This window comes from Rhinoraja longicauda, chromosome 12 (genome assembly GCF_053455715.1).
Source record: "Rhinoraja longicauda isolate Sanriku21f chromosome 12, sRhiLon1.1, whole genome shotgun sequence".
Taxonomy (NCBI): domain Eukaryota; kingdom Metazoa; phylum Chordata; class Chondrichthyes; order Rajiformes; family Arhynchobatidae; genus Rhinoraja; species Rhinoraja longicauda.
The window spans coordinates 391,591-418,514 of record NC_135964.1 but is presented as its reverse complement, the minus strand read 5'-3'; the positions used below and the strand labels follow the sequence as shown (position 1 = coordinate 418,514).

The 26,924-nt window shown below is 43.8% G+C and overlaps 1 protein-coding gene across 2 annotated transcripts in view; it reads right to left on the bottom strand.

The window, feature by feature from the left end:
- Positions 1 to 26,924, bottom strand: part of LOC144598651 (glycerol kinase) — a 94,321-nt gene that overhangs the window by 10,854 nt on the left and 56,543 nt on the right. For both annotated transcript variants that reach the window (XM_078408859.1, XM_078408861.1), the window contains 9 exons: positions 25,802 to 25,837; positions 20,384 to 20,451; positions 17,260 to 17,302; positions 16,970 to 17,050; positions 15,440 to 15,518; positions 13,828 to 13,924; positions 5,300 to 5,384; positions 4,111 to 4,231; positions 929 to 1,072 (listed from right to left, as the gene is read on the bottom strand). In XM_078408859.1, the coding sequence (XP_078264985.1) occupies positions 929 to 1,072; positions 4,111 to 4,231; positions 5,300 to 5,384; positions 13,828 to 13,924; positions 15,440 to 15,518; positions 16,970 to 17,050; positions 17,260 to 17,302; positions 20,384 to 20,451; positions 25,802 to 25,837 (754 nt within the window). The remainder of the gene's footprint in view (positions 1 to 928; positions 1,073 to 4,110; positions 4,232 to 5,299; positions 5,385 to 13,827; positions 13,925 to 15,439; positions 15,519 to 16,969; positions 17,051 to 17,259; positions 17,303 to 20,383; positions 20,452 to 25,801; positions 25,838 to 26,924) is intronic.

The following is a 26,924-nucleotide window of genomic DNA, read 5'->3' as shown; positions in this document are numbered from 1 at the left end:
AAATCTGAAAGAGTTCATTTCGAACAGAAGAATGATAAAAAAAAGTCATTAATTTAATGGCAAAAGACTACAGAAAACTGCAGCATGCAAGGTCCTTGGGTCCTCTTACAAGAGGTACAGAAAGCTAGCATATAGGTGCAGAAAATAATCATGAAGGTTAACACAATGCTGACTTCTAATTTAAGGCAAGGAGACTGGCAAAGTAAAATTCCCGCTGCACCTTCACAATGTGCCTATATTCCAAATTCACATTGGAAGCAAGTAAATGAATCTTGCCAATGTTATCATGATTAAAATTCCCAACAGCTTGTTCAGATATCTTCATGGTCTTGTTCCCTTCTGATTCGGTTTTCCTGCAGTCACACATCCACTGATGAAATGACATTGGCCGGTTTAGTAGTCTCTCATTGTCTTCCTGCTCTCAGTGCTGTGCCTTCAACGCTCTTAACTTCACACTCTGGAAGTTCCTCCATAATCCGGCATTTTTACATCTCCCACCTAACAACTCCTTGTACGCCAACCGATTTTGGATCGTTACAGATCACTGAGATACCTGTGGGCATTTTACATTTTAAAATGTGTTACCCATAACAACATGGGAAGACTAAACGAGGAACTTTATTGTTTGTTAAAACTATCCTGTTTTATACGACTTCTGCTACATCACCCACTGGTTCACAAATGAATGGGCATTGCAGCAAGCACAACAAAGCAAGGTTTTAAAAGTCTTATTTGCCATTACTCTCATTGTGACATCAATATTGAGATATCCATTCTTGTTGCAGAAGACGCAAGGACAAACTAGGAGCAGGTTCAAGGTGCACAACGGCAGTGTCATTACCTTCAAACTAGCAACACATTTTTTCAAAGTGTGGCTTATTGCAATAATCATTTTCTGAGAAGATGTTCAAGTCAAACACATTCTTACCTTCAATGTCGATCTGTGGTTCAAATATCTCCCAGTTTGTCGTTGAGTTGCTGTCACCGGACAGGTTCCAGACTCCAATACCTTCAGCAGCACCGGCAGCCATGGCCGCTCCGAGCGCTGTCGTTTCTGCCATCTCCGGCTTTGCTGAAAGAAAGCAAAACGCACAACTCACTCATCTCCAATCTCCTGAGTCAGGTGTTCTGAAGAAGCGCAACACTTGCCTAAATTACATTGTGAATTTTAACATCTCTGACAAGAAATATCTCCTCATCTCAATGGGGTTAGGAGGGTTAGATCAGCCATGATTGATTGGCGGAGAAGACTTGATGTGCCGAATGGCTTAATTGTACTCCTATCACTTTTGACCTACTTATGACCTCATGATCTCAATCCTAAAATGACTGTGCCATATTCCAACTGTGATCCTCAGTTCTAACATCCTCAGCAGGAGCCAGCATTCATTAAAAAAATTCCATATGATCTTCACGTTCTTCAAAACTCTAGAAAATACTAGCCCTGTCTACTCAATCCCTCCTCACATCAGAAACAAACCATTGCGAGAACCAGTCCTGGAGAATCTTTGCTGCGGTCCCTCGGGAACAAGTACAGAAGGAGACCAAAAGCACGCCCGATACACCAGGCATGCACCCTGGTGACACCACCCGAGTGATATCTAATTGAAGTAAGACATCTTTATTGAAGCACTAAAGAAGGACACAAGGTGCTGGAGATGCAGGTCAGGCAGCATCTCTGGAGAACACTGATGGGTGACGTTTTGGGTCAGGTCTCTTCTTCAGACTCATTTATTATTAATTATTATTATTATTATTATTATATTGTTATTACATTTTATTGAAGCACTACTGTGTTCTCGTAAGCAAGGCTGACATACCATCTGCTGGGTGTACCTGCATGTTAGATTTCAGTGGTTTGAGTCTTTTCTTTAGTAAATGTGGTTTCCCCCCCACTGTCATAGATGGATCCCATATCTCCTCTGTGTCCCGTAGTTCTGCTCTCACTCCCCCTCACGGTAGCGCAGCGGTAGGTTGCTGCTTTACAGCGAATGCAGCGTCGGAGACTCAGGTTCGATCCTGACTACGGGTGCTGCACTGTAAGGAGTTTGTACGTTCTCCCCGTGACCTGCGTGGGTTTTCTCCGAGATCTTCGGTTTCCTCCCACACTCCAAAGACGTACAGGTATGTAGGTTAATTGGCTGGGTAAATGTAAAAATTGTCCCTAGTGGGTGTAGGATAGTGTTAATGTACGGGGATCGTTGGGCGGCACGGACTTGGTGGGCCGAAAAGGCCTGTTTCCGGCTGTATATATATGATATGATATCCCTCCCCAGACAGAACAAGGATAGAGTTCCCCTGGCCCTCACCTTTCCTCCACCAGCCTCCACACCCACACCCCATCCTCCAACATTTCCATCACCCCTAACGTGATTCCACCAGTCACATCTTCCCACCTCCAACCTTTACTTCTGTAGAGATTGCTCCCTCCACAACTCCTTGATTCACTCATCGCCTTCCCACCTAAACTACCCCTTCCCCTGGTAATTTCCCATGCAAGTTTTGGAGATGTAACACTTGTACCTCATCCCTTGCCTTCATCCAAGGACCCCAGCAGTCCTTTCAGGCGAGACAGAGGTTCATGTGCACCTCGTCTACTGCATTTTGTATCCTCGCTGTGGTCTCCTGTACATCAGCGAATCCAAGTATAGATTGGGAGATGGTTTTACCAAACACTTGCACTTGGTTGCTAACCAATTAACTCCTCTTCCCTTTCCCATGCTGGGCCTGTTCTACTCAGTGTGGGTCAGGGCAAAAGCAGCACTCTTTAGGACAATCTCAAGTTTATGGATAAAAAGAACCAAAAAGAAGCAACAAATCTGTTGCCACTGTTTAAGAAAAAGACAAACTTTAAAGATCCTTAAGGGACTTAGAAATAATGGACCTTTCTAACAATATAGAAATAATGGACTTTTCTAACTATGTAGAAATAATTGCCCTTTCTAACTACGTAGAAAAGTATTACTGAAAATGTGGAACACAGGCCTACACATGATGAAAATAATGTATCAAACCATTCCAATCATTTCTCATGCTTGATGTTTACTGGACTCGGAACAACAAACCTTTGAGGTTTCGGCACAAGTAAAATAAATCCATGACTACCACTGATAATCTGAGCAAAGGAACAGCACTATTTCCAGTAGTCTCTATGTTCAATGGGCATATTTTGGCAACATTCAATCGAAAAAGGGAAGCTGTCAATGTTATAGGTGACGCACAACACCATACTCGCTGGATTGTGTGCAAACCAAAATAAAGGATACAACATTGTGGGTGCTGACCTAACATGGGTAAAATCCCAGTGTGAGTAACAGCAACCATGCAGAATTTCATTTGCAGCCACAAATGCTCCAAGACATCTATTGCTAAAATGACCGCTGACATAATCAATGACGGACACCCCATCCCATTAGTTTTGAGGTGCTTCTCGAAGACCGATTCTCTTTCGTAACTGATTGCTTTAGTTTTTAAATTGTTTTCATTTGTAAGAAATTAAATAATGCTGTTGCCTACACAGGACGTTTTCTATTTCTCAGAAATTTCCACTAACCTTCAAGCACAAACTGCGAGAACTATGGCAGAAATCCTACTCCACTCTATTCACTCACAGTCTTCCAGCAAGCTTTAGGTTTTACTTATGAATAAAAATCAAATGCTCAAAATATGAAATAGAAACAGAAAATGGTAGAAACACACCAGAGGTCAGGCAGCATCTGTGCAACAAAAAACAGTCAGCATTTTAGGCAAAGGGCTTCCGGCCGATAATGGTAACTCTGTTTCTCTTGCCACCAATTCAGTTCAGTGTTTAAGCATTTTCTTCAGATTTCATGAAACAGTCTAAACTAACTCAATCGAATTCCATTCAATAAAGGCAAGAGTGTTATTTTTTATATTAATCTTCATATTTTGTACAGGAGTCATAGAGTTATACTGCAAGGAAACAAGGCCTTTGGCCCTACTTGCCCATGCCCCATACTAGTCCCATCTACACTAATCCAAACAGCATTGTTCAATAGTCAAGACTCTAGGAAACATAATTGGGACCGGAAGCAAGTTTCTTTTTTTCTGGCAGGCATTAAGAGGCAGAGAGGAATTTTGGATCCTTACCGACCGAAATACCGAGAATATCTGCTTGAAGTTGCATCATTATCTTATTTTTGGTCATTCCTCCATCCACCCTGAGAGTAGTCTGAATGATCCCGGAGTCTTTATTCATGGCTTCAAGAAGCTAAAAGACACAGTCAATTATTGAAATGTAACAACAAAACATACACTCCCCTCCCTCCCCCTTCATCATTTTACCAGTTTTCCAGTTATTCACATTGATTCTCTCTTGAGATCACACCTTCCCTGGCCAACAATGGGATTACCAGAGGTCATTTCTGGTGGTCAGAGGTCATTGATTGGTCCTGTTTTTTTCTCATCTCCAGCTCTTCAACTCCCTATTTTCAGCCTGAAGAGGATCCTGTCCTGAGACGTCATCCGTCCTTTTTCTCGAGATGCTGCCTGACATGTCGAGTTATTCCAGCACTTTGTGTCTATCTTTTACTTTTATTTACCCTTTAAAGACATTTTTCAAGAAGATGCTGTATTCTGCAAAAATGTCAGCACACTTCATTTATATTACCTGTAAAATATGATGCCTTATTTATCATCCACTTAAAAAAACATATCTGCCTTGAGAACTAAACTCTCACCCTACACTCTCAGCAGGGATGTTAACCCAATGGCCCAATGGTTTTTAATTATCCTTGTCTCAAAGATGGCTGGACGAGAAGAGGAACCTCAGTTCACGGGAACTGCCAGTTCATGGGAAATGTCGCCAAAACATGGGGGAGCCTCCATGTATGACATATGCAAAAAGAATCTCTGCCTATGTGACAAATAAAGCACCAATGAACCATTGAGTGAAATTCCACATAAAGTTTCTTATAATTAGCTAAATTTTCAGTTCTCTACAAATAAGTCACAGATATTTTCTTTTGAGTTTATAAAATAGTAGCAGGATTGCACAGAGTCAACATGGATTTATGAATGAAAAATCAGTTTTACATATTTGAAAGGAATTGTTGTGTTGCGGTTTTGCACACAAAATAGACACGGGATGGGGTTTACTTGGTCTTCCATAAAGTGCTACGGGAGAGATTAGTGATTGGTCTCTGGAAAATTACTGGTGTAACAAGATTTACAATGCTACAGGATTTGCAATGCTCTGTTTAGGTTCTGCCATAACAATTCACAAAGAGACATTGAACATGCACCGAAGATGACCTCATAGAACAAAGCTCAAGCTTACCTCGCGTGTTTGAAAGGCGACAGATTCCAGTGCAGCAAATACAACATGATTTCGGCTTGTAAACTGGGTAATGCCACATATTATTCTGAGGAACAAAGGGGAAAACATTTGAAGCAAGATGCACATCATTTATATATTGTAATTTTTTAAATCTTCAATGATTATTCATTTTGCACCATTCAACAATTTGGTAACATAACATTCTAACATTATTCTAATTTATTGTATTGTGACATTAATTATTAGATTCAAGGAACTGCAGGCGCTGCTTCACAAAAAAATACACAAAGTGCTGGAATTGCGCAGCATCTCTCGAGAGCATGGATAGGCAATGTTTCGGATTAGGAACCTTCTTCAGACTGATTATAGTGGGGGAGAAAGCTGGAAGTGAGAAGTGGGTGGGACAAAGCCTGGCAAGTGATAGGTGGATACAGGAGGGGGCTTTGAGAGGCAGATGATTGGAAAAAGGCCAGAGATGAAAGGAGCAAAGGCTGTAGGATAAGGGCAAAACCAGAGGAAGGAATATAGGTACAAGGTGATGGGGGTGGAGGGCAAAGTGAGAAATAGTTCGCACCCAGGTGAGGCACAGTGAATGGGGGGGGGGAGTGAAAGCAGGAGGGGATATCTGTATCTAAAATTAGATAATTCAATGTTCACAGGTTGTAAGCCTGCAGTTTGCATGTGGCCTCACTATGGTTCCCCACCATTGTAACACCCCTTCCCATTTCCATACTGATTTGTCGGTCCTGGGTTTTCCTCATTGCCAGAGTGAGCTCACATGCAAACTGGAAGAACAGCACCTCACATTCCGCTTGGGTAGCTTACAAATCAACGGTATATGAGGTGCTGTTCTCCTATTGAATTGTCTAATTTTAGGCAATTAACTTAAAGACAACCATTCCCCTCCCCCTCTTCCCTGTGCCCCACCTGGATGCACACATTTCTCTCTTTCCCCCATCCCCTTCCACCTTTATTCCTGCCTCTGGCTTCATAATCCAACCCTCTCTCCTTATCTCTCTACTCTATCTTTTCATCTCTAGCTTTTGTCAACCATCTGCTGGCCGACCAACCACCCCTCCGCCACTTGCCAGGCTCTGTCCTGCCCCCACCTCTCTTCCAGCTTTCTTACCTTACCACAAATCAGTGTGAAGAAGGGTCCCGACCTGGAATGTCGCCTACCAATGTTCTCCAGAGATGTTGCCTGACCCACTGAGTAACTCCAGCACTTTGTGTCTTTAATTATACCTGAATTAACCTATTTTCAAATGTTAAAAAAATTCCATCTCTATACACAGAGACAGATGTTTGTGGTCACAAGGCAGCTTGTGCACCAAAAACTACTGTAAAAATCCAGTAATTCGCTGTACAGATGTTCTGAAATCTCAATGTATCATGTCTAGCTTGCAGAGTGCCAGTTCCTGCATTCCATACACACACTGGGCCATGTTCCCGCATTCCCTCTGCACACTGGGCCCAATCACTGCACTCCCTCTACACACTGGGGCCCAGTAACTGCACTACACACTGGGCCCAGTCACTGCACTACACACTGGGGCCCAGTCACCGCACTACACACTGGGCCCAGTCACTGCACTATACACTGGGGCCCAGTCACCGCACTACACACTGGGCCCAGTCACCGCACTACACACTGGGCCCAGTCACCGCACTACACACTGGGCCCAGTCACCGCACTACACAGTGGGCCCTGTCACTGCACTACACACTGGGCCCAGTCACCGCACTATACACTGGGGCCCAGTCACCGCACTACACACTGGGCCCCAGTGTATAGTGCAGTGACTGGGCCCAGTGTGTAGTGCAGTGACTGGGCCCAGTCACTGCACTCCCTTTTCACACTGGGGCCTGGTTCCCACACTCCATCTATACACTGGGCCCATTCACTGTACCACACACTGGGCCCAGTCACTGCACCACACACTGGGCCCAGTCACTGCACTACACACTGAGCCCAGTCACTGCACTACACATTGGGCCCAGTCACTGCACTCCCTCTACACACTGCGGCCTGGTTCCCACACTCCCTCTATACACTGGGCCCAGTCACTGCACTCCCTCTACACTCTGGGCCCAGTCACTGCACTCCCTCTACACACTGGGGCCTGGTTCCCACACTCCCTCTATACACTGGGCCCAGTCACTGCACTCCCTCTACACTCTGGGCCCAGTCACTGCACTCCCTCTACACACTGGGGCCTGGTTCCCACACTCCATCTATACACTGGGCCCATTCACTGTACCACACACTGGGCCCAGTCACTGCACTACACACTGAGCCCAGTCACTGCACTACACATTGGGCCCAATCACTGCACTCCCTCTACACACTGGGGCCTGGTTCCCACACTCCCTCTATACCCTGGGCCCAGTCACTGCACTCCCTCTACACTCTGGGCCCAGTCACTGCACTCCCTCTACACTCTGGGCCCAGTCACTGCACTCCCTCTATACACTGGGCCCAGTCACTGCACTCCCTCTACACTCTGGGCCCAGTCACTGCACTCCCTCTACACACTGGGGCCTGGTTCCCACACTCCATCTATACACTGGGCCCATTCACTGTACCACACACTGGGCCCAGTCACTGCACTACACACTGAGCCCAGTCACTGCACTATACACTGGGCCCAGTCGCTGCACTCCCTCTACACACCGGTGCTTGGTTCCCACGCTCCCTCTAAACACTGGGGCCCAGTCACTGCATTCCCTCTACATACTGGGGCCTGCTATCTGCACAGTCTCTGACACGCTGGGGGGCCAGTCACTGCACTCCCTCTACACACTGGGGCCTGGTTCCCACACTCCCTCTATACACTGGGCCCAGTCACTGCACTCCCTCTACACTCTGGGCCCAGTCACTGCACTCCCTCTACACACTGGGGCCTGGTTCCCACACTCCCTCTATACACTGGGCCCATTCACTGCACTACACACTGGGCCCAGTCACTGCACTACACACTGAGCCCAGTCACTGCACTCCCTCTACACACCGGGGCTTGGTTCCCACACTCCCTCTAAACACTGGGGCCCAGTCACTGCATTCCCTCTACATACTGGGGCCTGGTATCTGCACAGTCTCTGACACGCTGGGGGGCCAGTCACTGCACTCCCTCGACACACTAGGGCCTGGTTCCCACACTCCCTCTACACACTGGGGCCTGGTTCCCGCATTCCCTCTGCACACTGGGCCGAGTCACTGCACTCCCTCTACACACTGGACCCAGTCACTACACTTCCTCTGCACACTGGGGCCCAGTCACTGCACTCCCTCTACATAGAAACATAGAAAATAGGTGCAGGATGAGGCCATTCGGCCCTTTGAGCCAGCACCGCCATTCATTGTGATCATGACCATTCATCATCAGTAACCCGTGCCTGCCTTCTCCCCATATCCCTTGATTCCATTAGCCCCTAGAGCTCTATCTAACTCTCTCTTCAATTCATCCAATAATTTGGCCTCCACTGCCCTCTGTGGCCGAGAATTCCACAAATTCTCAACTCTCTGGGTGAAAAGGGTCCTTCTCACCTCAGTTTTAAATGGCCTTCCCTTTATTCTAAGACTGTGGCCCCTGGTTCTGGACTCCCCCAACATTGGGAACATTCTTCCTGCATCTAGCTTGTCCAGTCCTTTTATAGTTTTATATGTCTCTATAAGATCCCCTCTCATCCTTCTAAATTCCAGTGAATACAAGCCTAGTCTTTTCAATCTTTCCTCATATGACAGTCCCGCCATCCCAGGGATTAATCTTGTGAACCTACGCTGCACTGCCCAAAACTGTACATAAAACTCCAGATGTGGTCTCACCAGGGCCCTATACAACTGCAGAAGAACCTCTTTACTCCTATACTCAAATCCTCTTGTTATGAAGGCCAACATGCCATTAGCTTTCTTCACTGCCTGCTGTACCTGCACGCCAACTTTCAGTGACTGGTGTACAAGGACACCCAGGTCTCGCTGCACTTCCCCCTTACCTAACCTGACACCATTGAGATAATAATCTGCCTCCTTGTTTTTGCCGCCAAAGTGGATAACCTCACATTTATCTACATTATACTGCATCTGTCATGCATCTGCCATGCATCTGCCCACTCACTCAACCTGTCCAGGTTACCCTGCAACCTCCTAACATCCTCTTCGCAGTTCACACTGCCACCCAGCTTTGTGTCATATGCAAACCTGCTGGTGTTACTTCTAATTCCTTCATCCAAATCATTAATATATATGGTAAATAGTTGCGGCCTCAACACTGATCCTTGCGGCACTCCACTTGCCACTGCCTGCCATTCTGAAAAGGACCCTCTTTGCTTCCTGTCTGCCAACCAATTCTCTATCATGTCAACACTCTACCCCCAATACCATGTGCTCAAATTTTGCTCACCAATCTCCTGTGTGGGACCTTATCAAAGGCTTTCTGAAAGTCTAGATACACTACATCCACTGGCTCCCCTTCATCCATTTTACTTGTCACATCTTCAAAAAATTCCAGAAGATTAGTCAAGCATGATTTCCCTTTCATAAATCCATGCTGACTTGGACTTATCCTTTTACTGCTATCCAAATGCACCGTTATTACCTCTTTAATAATTGACTCCAGCATCTTCCCCACCACCGATGTCAGGCTAACTGGTTTGTAATTCCCCGTTTTCTCTCTCGCTCCTTTCTTGAAAAGTGGGCTAACATTAGCTACCCTCCAATCCACAGGAACTGATCCTGAATCTATTGAACATTGGAAAATGATCACCAATGCGTCCACTATTTCTAGAGCCACCTCCCCGAGTACCCTGGGATGCAGACCATCAGGCCCTGGGGATTTATCATCCTTCAGTCCCATCAGTCTACCCAATACTATTTCTCGCCCAATGCAAATTTATTTCAGTTCCTCTATCCCCCTAGATCCTCTGTCCTCTAGTACATCTGGGAGATTGTTTGTGTCTTCCTTAGTGAAGACAGATCCAAAGTACCTGTTCAACTCTTCTGCCATTTCCTTGTTACCTATAATAATTTCACCTGTGTCTGCCTTCAAGGGACCCACATTTGACTTTGCTAATCTTTTTCTCTTAACATATCTAGAAAAGCCTTTACTGTCCATCTTTATATTCTTGGCCTGCTTCCCCTCGTATTTCATCTTTTCAGCCCGTATTGCCCGTTTTGTTACCTTCTGTTGTCCTTTGAAAGTTTCCCAATCCCCTGGCTTCTGGCTCCTCTTTGCTGTGTTATACATCTTTTATTTTAGTTTTATTCCATCCCTAACTTCCCTTGTCAGCCACGGTTGCCTCCTACTCCCCTTAGAATCTTTCTTCCGCTTTGGAATGAAATGATCCTGCATCTTCCGGATAATGCCCAGAAATTCCTGCCATTGCTGTTCCACCGTCATTCCTGCTAGGATCCGTTTCCAGGCAACCTTGACCAGCTCTTCTCTGATGTCTTCATAGTCCCCTTTGTTCAACTGCAACACTGACACTTCTGATTTAACCTTCTCCCTCTCCAATTGCAGATTAAAACTAATCATATTATGATCACTACCTCCAAGCGGCTCTTTTACCTCGACTTCTCTTATCAAATCTGGTTCATTGGACAACACTAAATCCAGAATTGCCTTTTCTCTGGTAGGCTCCATTACAAGCTGCTCTAAGAATCCATCTCGGAGGCACTCAACAAACTATCTTTCTTGGGGCCCAGAACCAACATGATTTTCCCAGTCCACCTGCATATTGAAATCCCCCATCACCACAGTGGCATCACCTTTCTTACATGCCAGTTTTAACTCCTGCTGCAACTTACACCCTACATCCCGGCTACTATTTGGGGGTCTGTAGATAACTCCAATTAGTTTCTTCTTGCCTTTACAATTCCTCAACTCAATCCACAGTGACTCTACCTCGTCAGTCCCTATGTCACCCCTCGCAAGGGACTGAATTTCGTCCCTCACCAACAGAGCTACCCCACCTCCTCTGCCCACCTGTCTGTCCTTTCTATAGGATGTATAACCCTGAATATTAAGTTCCCAGGCCCGATCCTCCTGCACCCACGTCTCTGTAATCCCCACAATGTCCTATCTACCAATCTCTAATTGAGCCTCAAGCTCATCTACTTTACTTCTTATACTGGGGCCCAGTCACTGCGCTCCCTCTACACACTGGGGCCTAGTACCTGCACGGTCTCTGACACGCTGGGGCCCAGGTTCTGAGCTCCCTGTGACACACTTTCACTTAGTTTCTGAGCTCCCTTTAATACATCATTGCTCTGGTTCTCACATTCCCACTAACACACCAGCACTTCAGTTCCCACGCTCATCTTGAACAACTCTGTTCTTTTCCCCACACTCCCTTGAAATTCACTGGGTTCTCTCACTGGTCCTCCCTTTAAACTTACCCAGTTCACTGGAGAATGCCACGTTCCTGAATAACATTTAAAAACTGCGAATTAATGATGTGTTGGTCTTTCATTGGGAATGGTATCCCATAGGTCTGAAAATCAGCCAAAGTCTCAGCAGTGAAGAACGCAATGTGCTGGATTATTAGTCTTACCATATTTAAGTAATGGAAAGAATTGTGTGTATTTCATAAGTGAAAATACATCTGTATTAATTATTTTATGCAACAGACTAAAACAATATGAGGCCATATAAGCCCAGAGCAAATTGTTGGAAATGTAATGATGTGAGAGATTTAAATGTTAAACGTTAATTGGCATGGACTTGGAATGACTCGACATTTAGGACAAGGTCACACGATCTCTACTTAAACCACAGCTGCAAGGTCTTTATCATGTGATTCCACTTGATGAGGGCACACTGCCCGAGGAGCATGGGTGTGGATTAGTGCAGGCTTTCACTTTCTGCAGAAAGAGGGAAAGATGATGGGAGAGTGCTGAGCATCAGGCTGGAGACTCCCAGCCTCCAGCCTGGGGGGCGCTGTTAAACCAATTGAGAACATGGCCGCTTCATACCTGGAAGATACATGGGGAGCAGGAAAGAGGTTAATGCCTCACTGTGGGGAGGGGCCTTGTAACCAATGTCAGAGTGTGCCTTCAGTTAAAATCTGTTCCAGTGTTCAAATACCACCACGCTTGAGATCCTGACGTGCGGTGTAGAATTTATGCAAGTAACAACAGTTTCATGTATCAATTAATGTCACTCCACACAGTGAAGTTAAGGCGAATCATTTGTACAAAACCACCAGATCAAATTTGTGCCAAGCATATCTTTACCAAATGTTTTTCTAAACAAAGAATCACGTGTCAATTGTCCTAACTCGAATAAAACACATAACGATGATTCCATAAAAGATAGCTAAAGTACGATTCTGTTTTAGGAGGCAAAGAAATGCATGAGTGCAACAAATTATTCGTTTACAGAATGTGTGAAGTTGGTGAAAAATATTTTACACTGATCAGTTCAGCGAGTCACAAAATTACTTCAATGTTCCATTATGATGAAACACAATCTCACAAAGTGAATAGCATCAATTTGCCTCTCCACAACATTAATTACTTCATTTAATTATATTTGATAAGAAATCTTGGAAATCTAACATTTAGAAATGGTTTGTGGCTTAGATAGCCTGTAGCACCTTTCACTTTAGGCAATGTTGCGCCATTAAACATACTTTGCAGATGAAATAATGACTGCTTTATACTCCGACCAATTTTGCACTCTGCTTATGGGTTGGTCATATTGGGAGGCTAAAATGTAAATTTAGTGACTGCATTCCACTCATTCCCTGGCTTCCACTCACCGGCCACTTCAATTCTTTATCACCATCACACGCCGTTTGCCCTGCCGGTGACCCGCTATGTCTTTCAGTGAACTGCAATATGTCCTTGAGGAACAGAAACCTTGTTTTTCAACGTAGCAAGTTATAGCCATACTGGCTCACTGTCTCAACAAGGAATTCAAAATTTCTGAAAATCTTTAGATTCCCAGCAATCACTTCCATTGGGAATGATAGCAAATAATTCTGCATTAACACCTTCTCCAGATTTTGATTCTCTTTTACACCTTGTACCAACAACCCTTTGCCAGCTTTTTGTGCCTATCTTTGGTATAAACCAGCATCTGCTGTTCCTTCCTGCACACTTTGTCATTTAGTCTCTCTAGCCTTTCGTCTTTTCATACATATCTTTGATTGGTTCTCCCTGGTCTTTTCCCTATCAATTAAAACTAAATATTAACCTTTTCCAGTTCTGATGCAATGTCATCACCCATATAACTCAAACTTTGTTACATCTGCACAGATACCATCTGGCCGACATAGAATGCACAACGTAAAATTACGCAGGACTGCTCGATCAGCAAATAATCCATATATTGTTTATCAGACAAATAAAACCGCTGAGTTGCTTAGTACACAATGGCACCATTGGCTCTATTGATATTGATCATAGGAACTGCTGGAGATTTCTGGAGACCAAACCATTGCAAGTGCAACAATGGCAAATCTATTCAGGTGCACCACAAACTAGTAATGTTTTTGTTTCGACACAGGCATAGAAATAAAGCTCCTACCCTCTTGCAGTTGTATCCCAATATGGTGCATATAACCCTGAGAAAGCTGGCACAAAATAGCAGCCATGAGAGGAACCCACTGATGCAGCTAGTTTTTCTGAAAAACAAACAAAAAAGATTCATTAGGACACAAAATTAAAACGTGCATTTCTCAAAAAAAGCATTTTCAGCATTGTTGTCCAATGAAAGGCGATATCAAATTGCAGTAGTCCTCACTTCCTCAGCATTTTAAATGTGTTATTTATTGTCCGCTTGCACTCTCCAAAAACCTGTCATGATCAAATATCTGTGCTAGCTCAGGATCAAGGGTAGCACTTTAGGCACAGAGCACGAATACTTAATTCAAATATCAGAAACATGAGCACAAAGTGAAGGCCAATTTTTTTGTTCAAATGGCACGTAAAACTGAGACCATGTCATGGAGCATTGAAAAAGCCATGACTCTTTCACCGAAGAGAACAGATCCAACCTTTATTACAGAATCATAGTCATAAAGCATGAAAACAGGTCCTTCAGCCCAACTTGCCTAAGCCAACCAAGACTCACGTTTAGCCCAAATCCCTCTAAACCCTACCTGTCCATGTACGTGTCCAAATGGTATTTAAATATTGTTGTTATATAGTTGTTATTATAATCAACCCTGCCCTTCACCGCTAAATGTAGGTCAGCAGGGCCACTGTACTATTAAATTGATTGCGACCAATGTCTACACTAGAACAAGTGCATGCCATTGTTGAGAAATTTTGCAGATTATGACTATACTTGTCCAAGTTCTTCCATTTGAGCGAAACATTCATATATTTCACTGTTCCTTTATACAATTTCTCTACAGGATAAAACCTGCTGCGCTGTGATTTTCTGCTTACTGGCAATTGAGATACCATTTTCATTTTTATGGAGCAAGTTATGACAACAAAGATGAGGAATGCAGGAGGATGATGTTAAGTACAGTATGTGTGAAAATATCAGTCTTTGTATAAAGCAAAGCGGAGACACCGATCTCCAAAATAATTAATTTTTCCAACCAGTTTTTGTGCATGTGGGGACCCTTCACTAAGCTGGCATCTGTCACCAAATGCAGACTAAGCCAATGATGCAACTCGCAAGCCATCTTGTCAAACTGGCATCCATTTTAGCACAAAATACCATGTAAATTTTCCCAGGCTTATTTAATGTAACCCATGGATTCTGCAAACAAATGTCAGGAATGATACACGAGAAAGTCACTTTGATTATTAGCTTAATTAAATAAATAAGAATGGATCTTCAAAGGACTCAGTGGAAGTCGAAATAGTTCAATTTACTGATGAGTACCTGGAAATAAATTATGATCAACCGTCAAACAACTTAATTTACTTAAAGATCATCGTCGTGGACTAAAATGGTGTTTATCTTACAATGCTGTACTTTTCATATTTTTCATAAATAGCGCTTGTGTGAATTCTTCACTCTATTGACATCCACATCTGGAATTTCACTGAAATTATACCACAAGCTTATTATAGGATGAGCACAAAAAACTGAGAGGCTTAAAAAATGGTCAAATTTAATTCCCTTTTCTTATTAATTTACTCTATTTTTTGTACTCATAAATATACAAAAAGATACTTGCCAACTTCATCCGCTGAACTGATTATACGAAGGTTATCTCGCAACCAGCGCACTACGGCACCACCTATAGCAACTGATCCCTAAAGAAACAGGAAAAAGATCAAGTGTTAAAGACGAACAGTGTATTCACGGGTGTAATGTCGTTCTTTGAATGTAAATGAGTCGTCTTATAAATATATGAATATAATTTTTAATTAATTTTATTGCACATGTTATTGCACACATCAAGGGCGGCACAGCGGTAGAGTTGCTGCCTTACAGCGCCTGCAGTGTTGGAGACCCGGGTTCCTTCCCGACTATAGGTGCAGGAGAGGCCATTGGGCCCTTCAAGCCAGCACCACCATTCATTGTGATCATGGCTGATCATCGACAATCAGTAACCCGTGCTTGCCTTCTCCCCATATTATATTTCATATTATTTTTTTTTTCATATTTCAGATACAGCGCGGAAACAGGCCTTTTCGGCCCACCAAGTCCGCGCCGCCCAGCGATCCCCTACACACACTAGGGACAATTTTTACATTTACCCAGTCAATTAACCTACATACCTGTACGTCTTTGGAGTGTGGGAGGAAACCGAAGATCTCGGAGAAAACCCACGCAGGTCACGGGGAGAACGTACAAACTCCTTACAGTACAGCACCCGTAGTCAGGATCGAACCTGAGTATCCGGCGCTGCATTCGCTGTAAGGCAGCAACTCTACAGTTGCGCCACCGTGCCGCCCATCCCTTGATTCCGCTAGCCCCTAGAGCTCTATCTAACTTCAGCTTCCTCCCACACTCCAAAGATGTACTGGTTTGTAGATTAATTGGCTTGATACAAGTGTAAATTGTCCTGAGTGTGTGAAGGGTAGTGTTAATGTGCGGAGATTGCTGGTTGGTGCGGACTCGGTGGGCTAAACTAAACAAAATGTTAAAATTTTGAAATCTCAGCACAGTATTATTCTGATACTCAACCTCCGCTTATGCCAAGCTGAGAAATAAAATAGTGTCACGTCGCAAGGAAAACTGTTCTGGTGAAGCTAGTGCTCAAATTTCAGCTATTGATTTGCACAAAGCTAACATTAATACTGATTATCCTTTAAATACTGATGCTATCAAATAAGCACTATAATCCTCCCATGTAAATTGACAGCAAAATATGAAAAACAAAATGCTTTTCTCTGTGTAGATACAATTTGCATTCTTTCTTTAACCCAAGGACCATGTGGCCTTGCAGGAGACTGTGTAGGGATACAATGATATAAATTCAACTTGCACATTGACAATTTTAATTCACGTAATTAAAAAGTATTTCCAAATTAATAAAATACCCCAATGTTGACTATTGATGACTGGCATTTGCATGGTCATAAAAGTCCACCTCATTAACTTCTGTCCTTCAGTGATGGCAATCTGCCACCCTTATAGTCTGGCCTATAAGTTGCTCGCCTATTATGTAAGCCGGGGAGTGCCTGCACCTTCTTTGCAATGCATACTGAAGTTCAAGAACTAGATTCTAAAACTTAGGATCAATAGAAATATAACTTGCCTCCAGTGCATAGAACGTCGGCTGGTTTTTGCCCAATTTATAGGCTATCGTTGTTAGAAGGCCATGCTGAGACATCACAGGCTGCAAAGAACAAATTTGTTATAATAGCATTTTGATGGAAAAATTGCACGTCACAAGAAAATGTCTAACCACACAAATCCAAATTATAAAATTAATACAGCAGCAGATTTTGGCCACCAGTATATAATGTTCAGTACTTTAATTTTTTTTCTTTTTAATATTGGTTTCAATTTTATGCATTAATCTCAGACACTAAAGTACAAACTAACCTTTTGACCTGTGTTACTCAAAAGGAAACAACCTGTACCGTACCTACAGAAACATGCAAAGGACAATATATTAGTCTACCGTAATCATTGTTCCCACTGAAATTACACACAGCATGTTACAAGTTACTTATTTTGTCATTTTGACATACTGATTTAAAAAAAGACTATTCAAACGGTATTAAACTCTTTGGCTCATTAAATAATTCCAATTAATGAATTCTATCCACCTCCAACGATTCAATTGGCTATCACAACACAAGATGGCAATGTTTCAATTACTCTAGCTGTGGTAGATTAGGATTTACCAAAAAAAGAATAAAATATTTAATACAGGAAAACACTTAATCTTAAGACTTTAGAGATACAGCGTGGAAACAGACCCTTTCGACCCACCGAGTCCATATCGACCAACGATCCCCTGTACACTAGCTCTATCGTACATACTAGGGACAATTTACAGAAGTCAATTAACCTACCAACCTTGTGTGTCTTTGGAGTATGGGAGAAGATTGTAGCACTAGGAGAAAACTCATGCGGTCACGGGGAAAACGTACAAACTCCATACAGACAGCACCCAAAGTCAGGATCGAACTCGGGTCTCTGGCGCTGTAAGGCTGCAAATTTACCGTTGCGCCACTGTGCCACCCCAATCATCTTGTTAAATTGTTACATTTTCAATCTACAAAGAGCACAAATTAACCCAAGGATGCGTAGTCAGAATTGGAAAAATAATGTTGATGAGAAGGCACTGCTACCTTGAGGGAATCAGGATACCACTTTGAGGAAAAGCCAAATTGGAAGATTTGGGTGGTTAGATGTGAAGAAAATTAATATGTGCAAAAAGTGTATTTTAAAAAGATCTAAATCAACTGGAGGCATGTTAAGTTCAGGGACCAGGTGCTAAGCCCGGTCACAAAGGAGGTTGGCAAAGAGAAGGTGGTGATTCTCAAGCCTGGCAGTACAGTCGAGCCACACAGGGCACAAGTCCTGGGAGCAAACCTTTGTCATCCTTTCCTCATGCGGAAAAATACAAAACACAATCAGAGGGGAAAAAGACAATCATAGGAATACAAATCATTTTCCTTAAATATGATTAGGAAGTATATATATATATATTTGTTTGGGGTATACCAAGAGACTTTTTAAAATATGATTGGGAAACAAGATTCTATATAATGACTGGACTGTGAAAGTAAACAAAAACAGCCAATTAAAACAAAACTAAAGAGCAGACTGATGAAAATTAACCAGCAATTTATGTATAGTTCGCAAAAAAGAAATAATAATGCACCATATTTATACCCTAAATAATGAAATTAAAATGATTCAGCTGGTCAGGGAGGATTTGCGAAAAGGAAAAAAAAGTGAATATTTCAAATCCTAAGAACAGGGAAAAGTGAGAAAAAAAGTTAGTTTAAAGTGGCGCAGCGGTAGAGTTGCTGCCTTACAGCGAATGCAGCGCCGGAGACTCAGGTTCGATCCTGACTACGGGTGCTGTACTGTAAGGAGTTTGTGCGTTCTCCCCGTGACCTGCGTGGGTTTTCTCCGAGATCTTCAGTTTCCTCCCACACTCCAAAGAAAGACGTACAGGTATGTAGGTTAATTGACTGGGTAAATGTAAAAATAAAATAAAAAAATTGTCCCTAGTGTGTGTAGGATAGTGTTAATGTGCGGGGATCGCTGGGCGGTGCGGACTTGGTGGGCCGAAAAAGGCCTGTATCTGAAATATGGAAATAAATAAATAAATAAAATAAATATGAAAAGTTGCAGAGGGTGAGAGAGGGATAGTTAGGAAAAGTTATGATAGTCTGATCTGCTGAATGTTTCCAGCATGTCCTATTTTAATTTCATATTTCCAGTGTCTGTAGTTCTTTCATTTTCAATTTCAACAGACATTGTGGTGATACGTGACGACAAAACAATGACCTAAAGATGCACATAGTTACAATAGTGCACATTTGCCACCAGGTTCAGGGGAAATAAAGTAAAAAACATGAATTACCAGTTGCTATATTTGCAAGCTGATTTCTGTTTCGCTGCTGTTTTGCAAAAAGTAAAAACTTTTTACTTTTGTGAAGCAATCAATGTTGTTAAGAAGCGTTTGCACTTTGAAATTACCTGTGTGTTAAAGCTGCTGCTGAAAGTTAGTGCCTGAACTTTACATCTTAACAACATTTTGAAAAGTTATGTTGGTTATTAATGGAGCGTCAGTCAACATCGCTGGCCAGAAAGTGGAGCAATGTGAACTGTACATCTCAATCCTAACAAGTAATCAATTGCTGTTGGAAATTTTTAAATGGCAGCAAAAAACACATATGCTTGCAGTGATTTAGAAGTTGCTGTAGCATTACATTTCTATCACGAAATAACTGATACCACCAGCATAATCAAGGATGCGAGGCTCACCCTCTTCTCCCCTCTCCCATCAGGCAGGGAGTACAGATGTGTGTGTGAAAACACTTCCCTCCAGCTTTAGGGACAGCTGTTATCAGGCATCTGAACCATCCTATCACCAACTAGAGAACGGTACTAATTTTCCATCTACCTCATTGGGGACTCAGACTATCTTTGTCAGACTTTTCTGGAATTTATCTTGTGTTAAACATTTTATCCTGTATCTGTACACTGTGAACAGCTTGATTGTAATCATGTAGTCTTTCCGTGGACTGGATAGTAAGCCACAAAAAAGTTTTTCACTGAACCTTGGTATACCTGACAATAAACTACACTAACTAAATTAAGAAAATCAGGAAGTTAACAGGTAGGGACAGTTTTCTTCATACTACTCCACTGACACTATTTCATATCCATTTCTCAATCCTTAAATGCCAATAGTTAAGGAGATACAACTTTGTCCTTGCTGCTCAAGAGGGCCACAGTTGCCTCATGTCTCAATTATAATCAGGTAAAACTTACAATTACACTGCTGAAAGACACTAATAACTAATTACGTCAATATGATCCAATCTAGTATGAAAATGTAGTGATCACTGTGACAATCTTTAGGAAGCTGAAGGAAAGAATCTCCTTCAAAGCAAATCTAGCCAGACTACAGCTGATTATTACCTTTTTCACACGCCAATGTGACAAACTGAAGGAGATTTTCTTAAACATTCACACTTACGTATTCTTCGATTCTCCAGGTTTAAAACACATTTGCCCAACCAAGGCAGCAGATTGATCACCTAAACACTGATAAATATAATAAAATTGTAAGCATCTATACTTCCTCAAAAATGTTTGACACTACAAGTATAAAATATATTTGGAATCTATTATAATGATATTACCACAAAATGGAGAGTAAATTGTTACACAGCATTGTGCCATTGTTAATGCAGTTTCTAAGATGTCTGCACTTGCTAATCTCTCCTGTGCATCTAAGGTTTTCCATTAATGGATAACTTTTATTGTTTAACTGAACATACACAAACACACCAAATGTTTCTCCTGTTTTCCTCATCTAACGGAAGTAGGTTTTTTCAAACAATCATTAAAAGAAAAATGTTTCTCATACTGGAGTTCTAACTAGTTGGGTGCAATAATTCAGTGATGTCTGGTTTGGAATAGGATCCCAAAGGCCATTAAAGAAATAACATCAGGGAACAAATAAAACTCAATTTGACTGTCATCATTAAATTCTTTGGTCAGGCCTCAAAACTTAAACAAAAATATATTTTAGCAAGTATTTGTAAAACTTAAAACCATTGACACTAAACAGACAAATTTGCTTCACGGTACCATTAATCAGAGTAAAATTAATTGATGTTGCTTGTAACATCTTTAAAAATCTGGTACAATGAGTGAAGGATTTTGTCATTGAACAGCCAACCCATCAAGGCGTCATCAAAAGAGACATCAGGATTGCTGGGCGTACAAAATTTGTCACAGAGATCACAACGTTTATTCCCCATTCACGAGCTCTGTCATTGTTCTTTCTTCTCCACCGAGTGTAGAGAAATTGATGAAGATGTTAGCAAAATTAGCCTCTGGTAGATGCATTACACTTTGTTGCACAACATCAAAGTGTTTAGAAAGTGACAGGCGAGGTCATTATTGTTATAGACCAGCAAACTCTGGTCCCCAAAGCAAACTTTACATGTACCGGTGGTTCTATGGTAATGCAATAGTTGGGTTCTGAAGAAACCTTGCGTTATATAAAAATCCGTTATAAAACAAGAGTGTCAATGAAGGAAAGCATGTTGGGGGCCGAGAGTTTCAAACTCATAATAACAAAGATATAAACATAGCACAAAAAGTAAGGAAATTTGTGTTTGGTAGATTATTTCTTTGTTGTAACAATGCTTCTTGGCAATAAATCTTATACCTTTGGAAAGCCTGTTTATTTCCCTTTTAAATGGTGCCACATTTGTAAGGAACATGCATTTGTGGGATGAGCAGCAGAGCTGAGTATATGGGTTGCGCCCATGAAAAATTTGCCAAATCTTCTCTGCCAATGCTAAACAGCTTATTCTGCTGTTGCTATTGACTCTTGTTTTGAGCTTCTGGTACCCCCAGGTGCTGACAATCAGGTGCCTGATTGGCACCTGATTGGCAGCATCTGTGAGCATGGGCCCTGCTACAGTGGTCAGTAGGTGTCTGCTCCAAGAATCGGCATGCCACGTTTGACTGATCTGGATAGGGCCCGTGCGATAGGGCAACTTCAAGCTGGTGTTCCGCAAAACCAAGTTGCGGCATTATTTGGAGTGAGCCCTAGTACCATCTCCAAAGTGAAGGCCAAGTTCCATATAACGGGGGATGTCCCAAGAAGACGACACCCGAAGAAGACCGTTTCCTCACCCTGTCAGCACTTAGGAACCGTAGGCTGTCTTCTACAGATTTGCAGTCAAGGTTGCAGGACGATATGGCCGACGGCTCTCTGCCCAGACAATTCGGAACAGACTGCACGCAGCCGATCTCCGGTCTCATAGGGCTGCCAGGAGGCCTGCCATGACTGCCCTTCACTGTCAGGCCCGTTTGCGCTGGTGTCGGCAACACGTGCGCTGGAACCTGAACATGTGGAGGAACGTTATGTTCAGCGATGAGTCCAGATTCTGCCTACGGCAGTTGGATCATAGGGTCAAAATGTGGAGAAGACGCGGAGAACGCTATGCTGATTGCTGCACCGATAGAGTAACATCTTTTGGTGGAGGCAGTGTGATGGTGTGGGGCGGCATCTCCCTCACTGGAAAAACGAGGCTTGTCATCATTGGAGGCAATCTCAATGCAGAGAGATATCGAGATGAGATTCTGCAACCAGTGGCAATCCCATATCTCCACAGTCTGGGACCGAACTCTATCCTCCAAGATGACAATGCTCGCCCCCACAGAGCAGGGTTTCTCAGAGACTACCTCCAGAATTTGGGAGTGGAGAGGATGGAATGGCCTGCCAGCAGTCCTGACCTCAACCCCATTGAACACTTGTGGGATCAGCTTGGGCGTGCTGTTCGTGCCAGAGTGACCAACACAACCACGTTGGCTGACTTGCGACAAATGCTGGTTGAAGAATGGGATGCCATCCCACAACAGTGTGTGACCAGGCTGGTGACCAGCATGAGGAGGAGGTGCCAGGCTGTTGTGGCTGTGTATGGTTCTTCCACACGCTACTGAGGCTCTTGTTTATTAAATGAATAAATTGTTAAATTGCCAATATGTCTTGTTTCTTCAGACTTCAATCATCCAATCCACCAAATAACACCGAACAAGAGTCAACAGCAGAATAAGCTGTTTAGCATTGGCAGAGAAGATTTGGCAAATTTTTCATGGGCGCAACCCATATACTCAGCTCTGCTGCTCATCCCCTGTGTGTATGTGGGCAGCTTAACTTTTGACGCTCGCGCAGCCAAAACAGTACACCATAGCGCTACAATTTTTGCACCACCATATTCACCATTATCCTGGCCATATATTAAAATTACTTTCATTCAAATTAAAGCTACATTTTAAAAGCTAGAGAGATATTAAAGTTTAAAATTTTCATTTCTAACCCATTTCTTGAAGGGCTTCAGCGTGTCACGTCACAATGGCACCCGTGCACCTATGAGAGATCAGCTCGCGCTCCCCGCCGATGTTCAGCGTGTGACGTCACAATGCAATGCGACCTGCACGTCTTCAACAGATCAGCTCGCTCTCGCTCCCCCCCCCGAACCCTTCACTGATGCGCTCCACCCCCCCCCGCGGACCTTTCACTGGCGCCCCCCCCCCGCCCCGTGGACCTTTCACTGGCGCCCCCCCCGGACCTTTCACTAATGCGCTCCCCCCCCCCCCCCGGACCTTTCACTAATGCACTCCCCCGCCCCCCCCCTCCGTGAGGGGGGCACCCGCCCGACTGATGGCAGTGCTGAGGGGGGATGGAGTGGGTGAAGGGGGGAGGGGGAGGAGGGGGGGGGTGGACTGGGTGAGGGGGAGGGAGGAGGAGGAGGGGGGGAGGAGGGGGAGGAGGAGGGGCGGAGGAGGAGGGTGGGAGCGCACTCCATTCCTACCTCAACCCCCCGTTAAAACTCCCCCAAACCTCTCCTGCATTAACTGAAATTGTGTTTGGGATTTTTTTCAGAACCCCGCTCACGCACTCCATTCCCCCCTCAATCCCCCTTAAAACCCCCAAACCTGTGCTGCATTAACTTAAATTGGTTTCAGGTTTTTGTAAGAACCCCACTCCCTCCACCCCACTTATCATCCCCCGCCACAACCCACCTCAACCCCCCTTATCCTCCCCTCACCCACTCTATCCCCCTCAGCCCCCTTATCCCCCCTTCCCCCACCCTCCATTCACTCAATTCATCCCCATTGAGCCCCCTTAAAACTCCCCCAAACCTCCACTGCATTGGTCTAAAACCCTCCACTTACTCAGCCACGCTATTCCCACCTCAACCCCCCCAAATTGTAGCTACATTTTTAAAGCTAGAGAGATTTTAAAATTTAAAATGTTCATTTCTAACCCATTTCTTGAAGAGCTTCAGCGTGTGACGTCACAATGGCACCCGTGCACCTATGAGAGATCAGCTCGCGCCCCCCCCGCCGGTGTTCAGCGTGTGACGTCACAATGCAATCGCACGTCTTCAACAGATCAGCTCCCCCCCCCCGGACCTTTAACTAATGCGCTCCCCCGCCCCCCCCGACCTTTCACTAATGCGCCCCCCCCGACCTTTCACTAATGCGCTCCCACCTCAACCCCCCTTATCCTCCCCTCACCCACTCCATCCCCCTCATCCCCCCCTCCCCCACTCTCCATTCACCCAATTCATCCCCCCTGAGCCCCCTTTAAAACTCCCCCAAACCTCCACTGCATTGGTCTAACACCCTCCCCGTACTCAACCACTCCATACCCACCTCAACCCCCCCTCACTCACGCACTCCATTCCCACCTCAACCCCCCCTCACTCAGGCACTCCATTCCCACCTCAACCCCCCCCCTTAAAACTCCCCCAAACCTCTCCTGCATTAACTGAAATTGTGTTTAGAATTTTTTTCAGTGCCCCACTCACGCACTCCATTCCCCCCTCAATCCCCCTTAACTCCCGCAAACCTGTGCTGCATTAATTTAAATTGGCTTCAGGCTTTTTTAAGAGCCGCACTCACCCACTCCATCCACACCCTCTCAACCCCACTTATCATTCCCCCCACAACCCACCTCAACCCCCTTATCCTCCCCTCAGCCCCCTTATCCCCTCTCTTCCATCCCCCATTCGCCCAATTCATCCTCCCTGAACCCCATTTAAAACTCCCCCAAACCTCGACAGCATTGGTCTAACACCCTCTCCTTACTCAGCCACCCCATCCCCTCACTCACACACTCCATTCCCACCTCAACCCTCCCCCCCTTAAAACTCCCCCAAACCGTTCCTGCATTAACTGAAATTGTGTTTAGGATTTTTCTTCAGAGCCCCACTCACGCACTCCATTCCCCCCTTAAAACTCCCCCAAACCTGTGCTGCATTAACTTAAATTGGTTTCAGTTTTTTTTTTAAGAGCCCCACTTACACACTCCATCCACACCCCCTCAACTCCTTATCATCCCCCCCCCCACAACCCACCCCCTTATCCTCTACTCACCCACTCCATCCCCCAGCCCCATTATCCCCCCTCTCTTCCACCCTCCATTCACCCAATTCATCCCGCCTGAACCCCCTTTGAAACTTCCCCAAACCTCCACTGCATTGGTCTAACATTCAGCCACTCCATCCCCCCGCGTTCCCGGGTGGGGGCAGGGGAGGGGCAAGTGGGGGTGGCTAGGGGGGATGGAGTGGGTTAGTAGGGGGAGGAGGGGGGGATAAGGGGGGATTGAGTGGGGGGTTGAGGGTGCTAAAATACAAGAGAGGCTTTGGGTCTAGGCCTCACTCAATCATACCCTCTCCCCTTCCCTGCCCCCCCTCTACGAGGAATGGGCCCAACGGGTCCACTTGGTCTAGTATTAATTAAAGTTAGCTGCACCATTCCTTTACGGTCAAGTGAAACATTTGAGATACAACTAATTTTTGTGAATAGATACATTTTCCTGGAACTTTCATCACCTGCAGTCTGTAAATATGTAAAATATACTTACTCCTGAAATGGGTACACTTGCCAGCGCTCCACATTTCTATTTAAAAAGACAATAAGGTTTCATATGTTAAAATGTGCACCGAGTGTATTCATGTTAAACAATGTGGGACTAATTTATGACATTGTTAAACAATGTGGGACTAATTTAGGACAAGCTCCTGATGCCTCACATCATATTTTTTTCATCTCAATAATAGCAAAGAAATGCATTTTCTACAATTGGATGCTAAAGATGTGGTTCCATTTGTTGAATTGAGATTCAAAATAAAATGCTTAAACATAGAAATTACATCAGATCAGCTGATAATAATAAACCGCTGCTATTTTTAAGTTTAACTAATGCCAGTCTGCTCCCAAAGGAACTCGTACCATTTTAGTAACAATGAATCAAATAAAAGAGATGAAGAAATGAAGTGTAGGTTTTAATTCCCATGGTACAGAACCTGCCTCAAGTATTGATTTTTGAAATGATAAGCATCCTCCATGAAACTACAGTAGACACAATGTCATGTAGGTTTAAACTTAAATACCATGATGACACAAATTTGTTTCTGTCAAAAGTATACATACATCTTTCATACGAAGAAAGAAGTTTGAAAGATTTTTGTATAATCTTTTCTGACAAGAATACTTTTTAATACCAATGAATATCCCTAAAAGGTAAGCACCACATCATACTTTAAAGAATAGGACAAATTATTATACACCATTCTTCATTGAAAAAGAGGCCCATCATAACTGTTACCTTCAAACATTAAACAACCCCCCTTAATAACATGGCCTTGCTTCATCTTGAACCAGGGCCCGCATTCCATAATAAAAAACCCATTTAAAATCATTAATATATTCCTGATTTCCTTATCCCGACAGCAAAAACTGGCATGAAACAACATTATAAATCAAAATTATTTATTAAAATGATTACCGGGAGAACATGCAAACTCCACACAGACAGCACAACCCAAGTCAGGATTGAACCTGGGTCTCTGGCGCTGTGAGACAGCAGGTCTACCAGCTGCTTCACATTGACTCAGCTTCACAGGGGTTATGGGATGAAGACAGGAGAATGGGGTTGAGAGTGAAAGATAGATCAGCCAGGATTGAATGGTGGGCAGACTTGATGG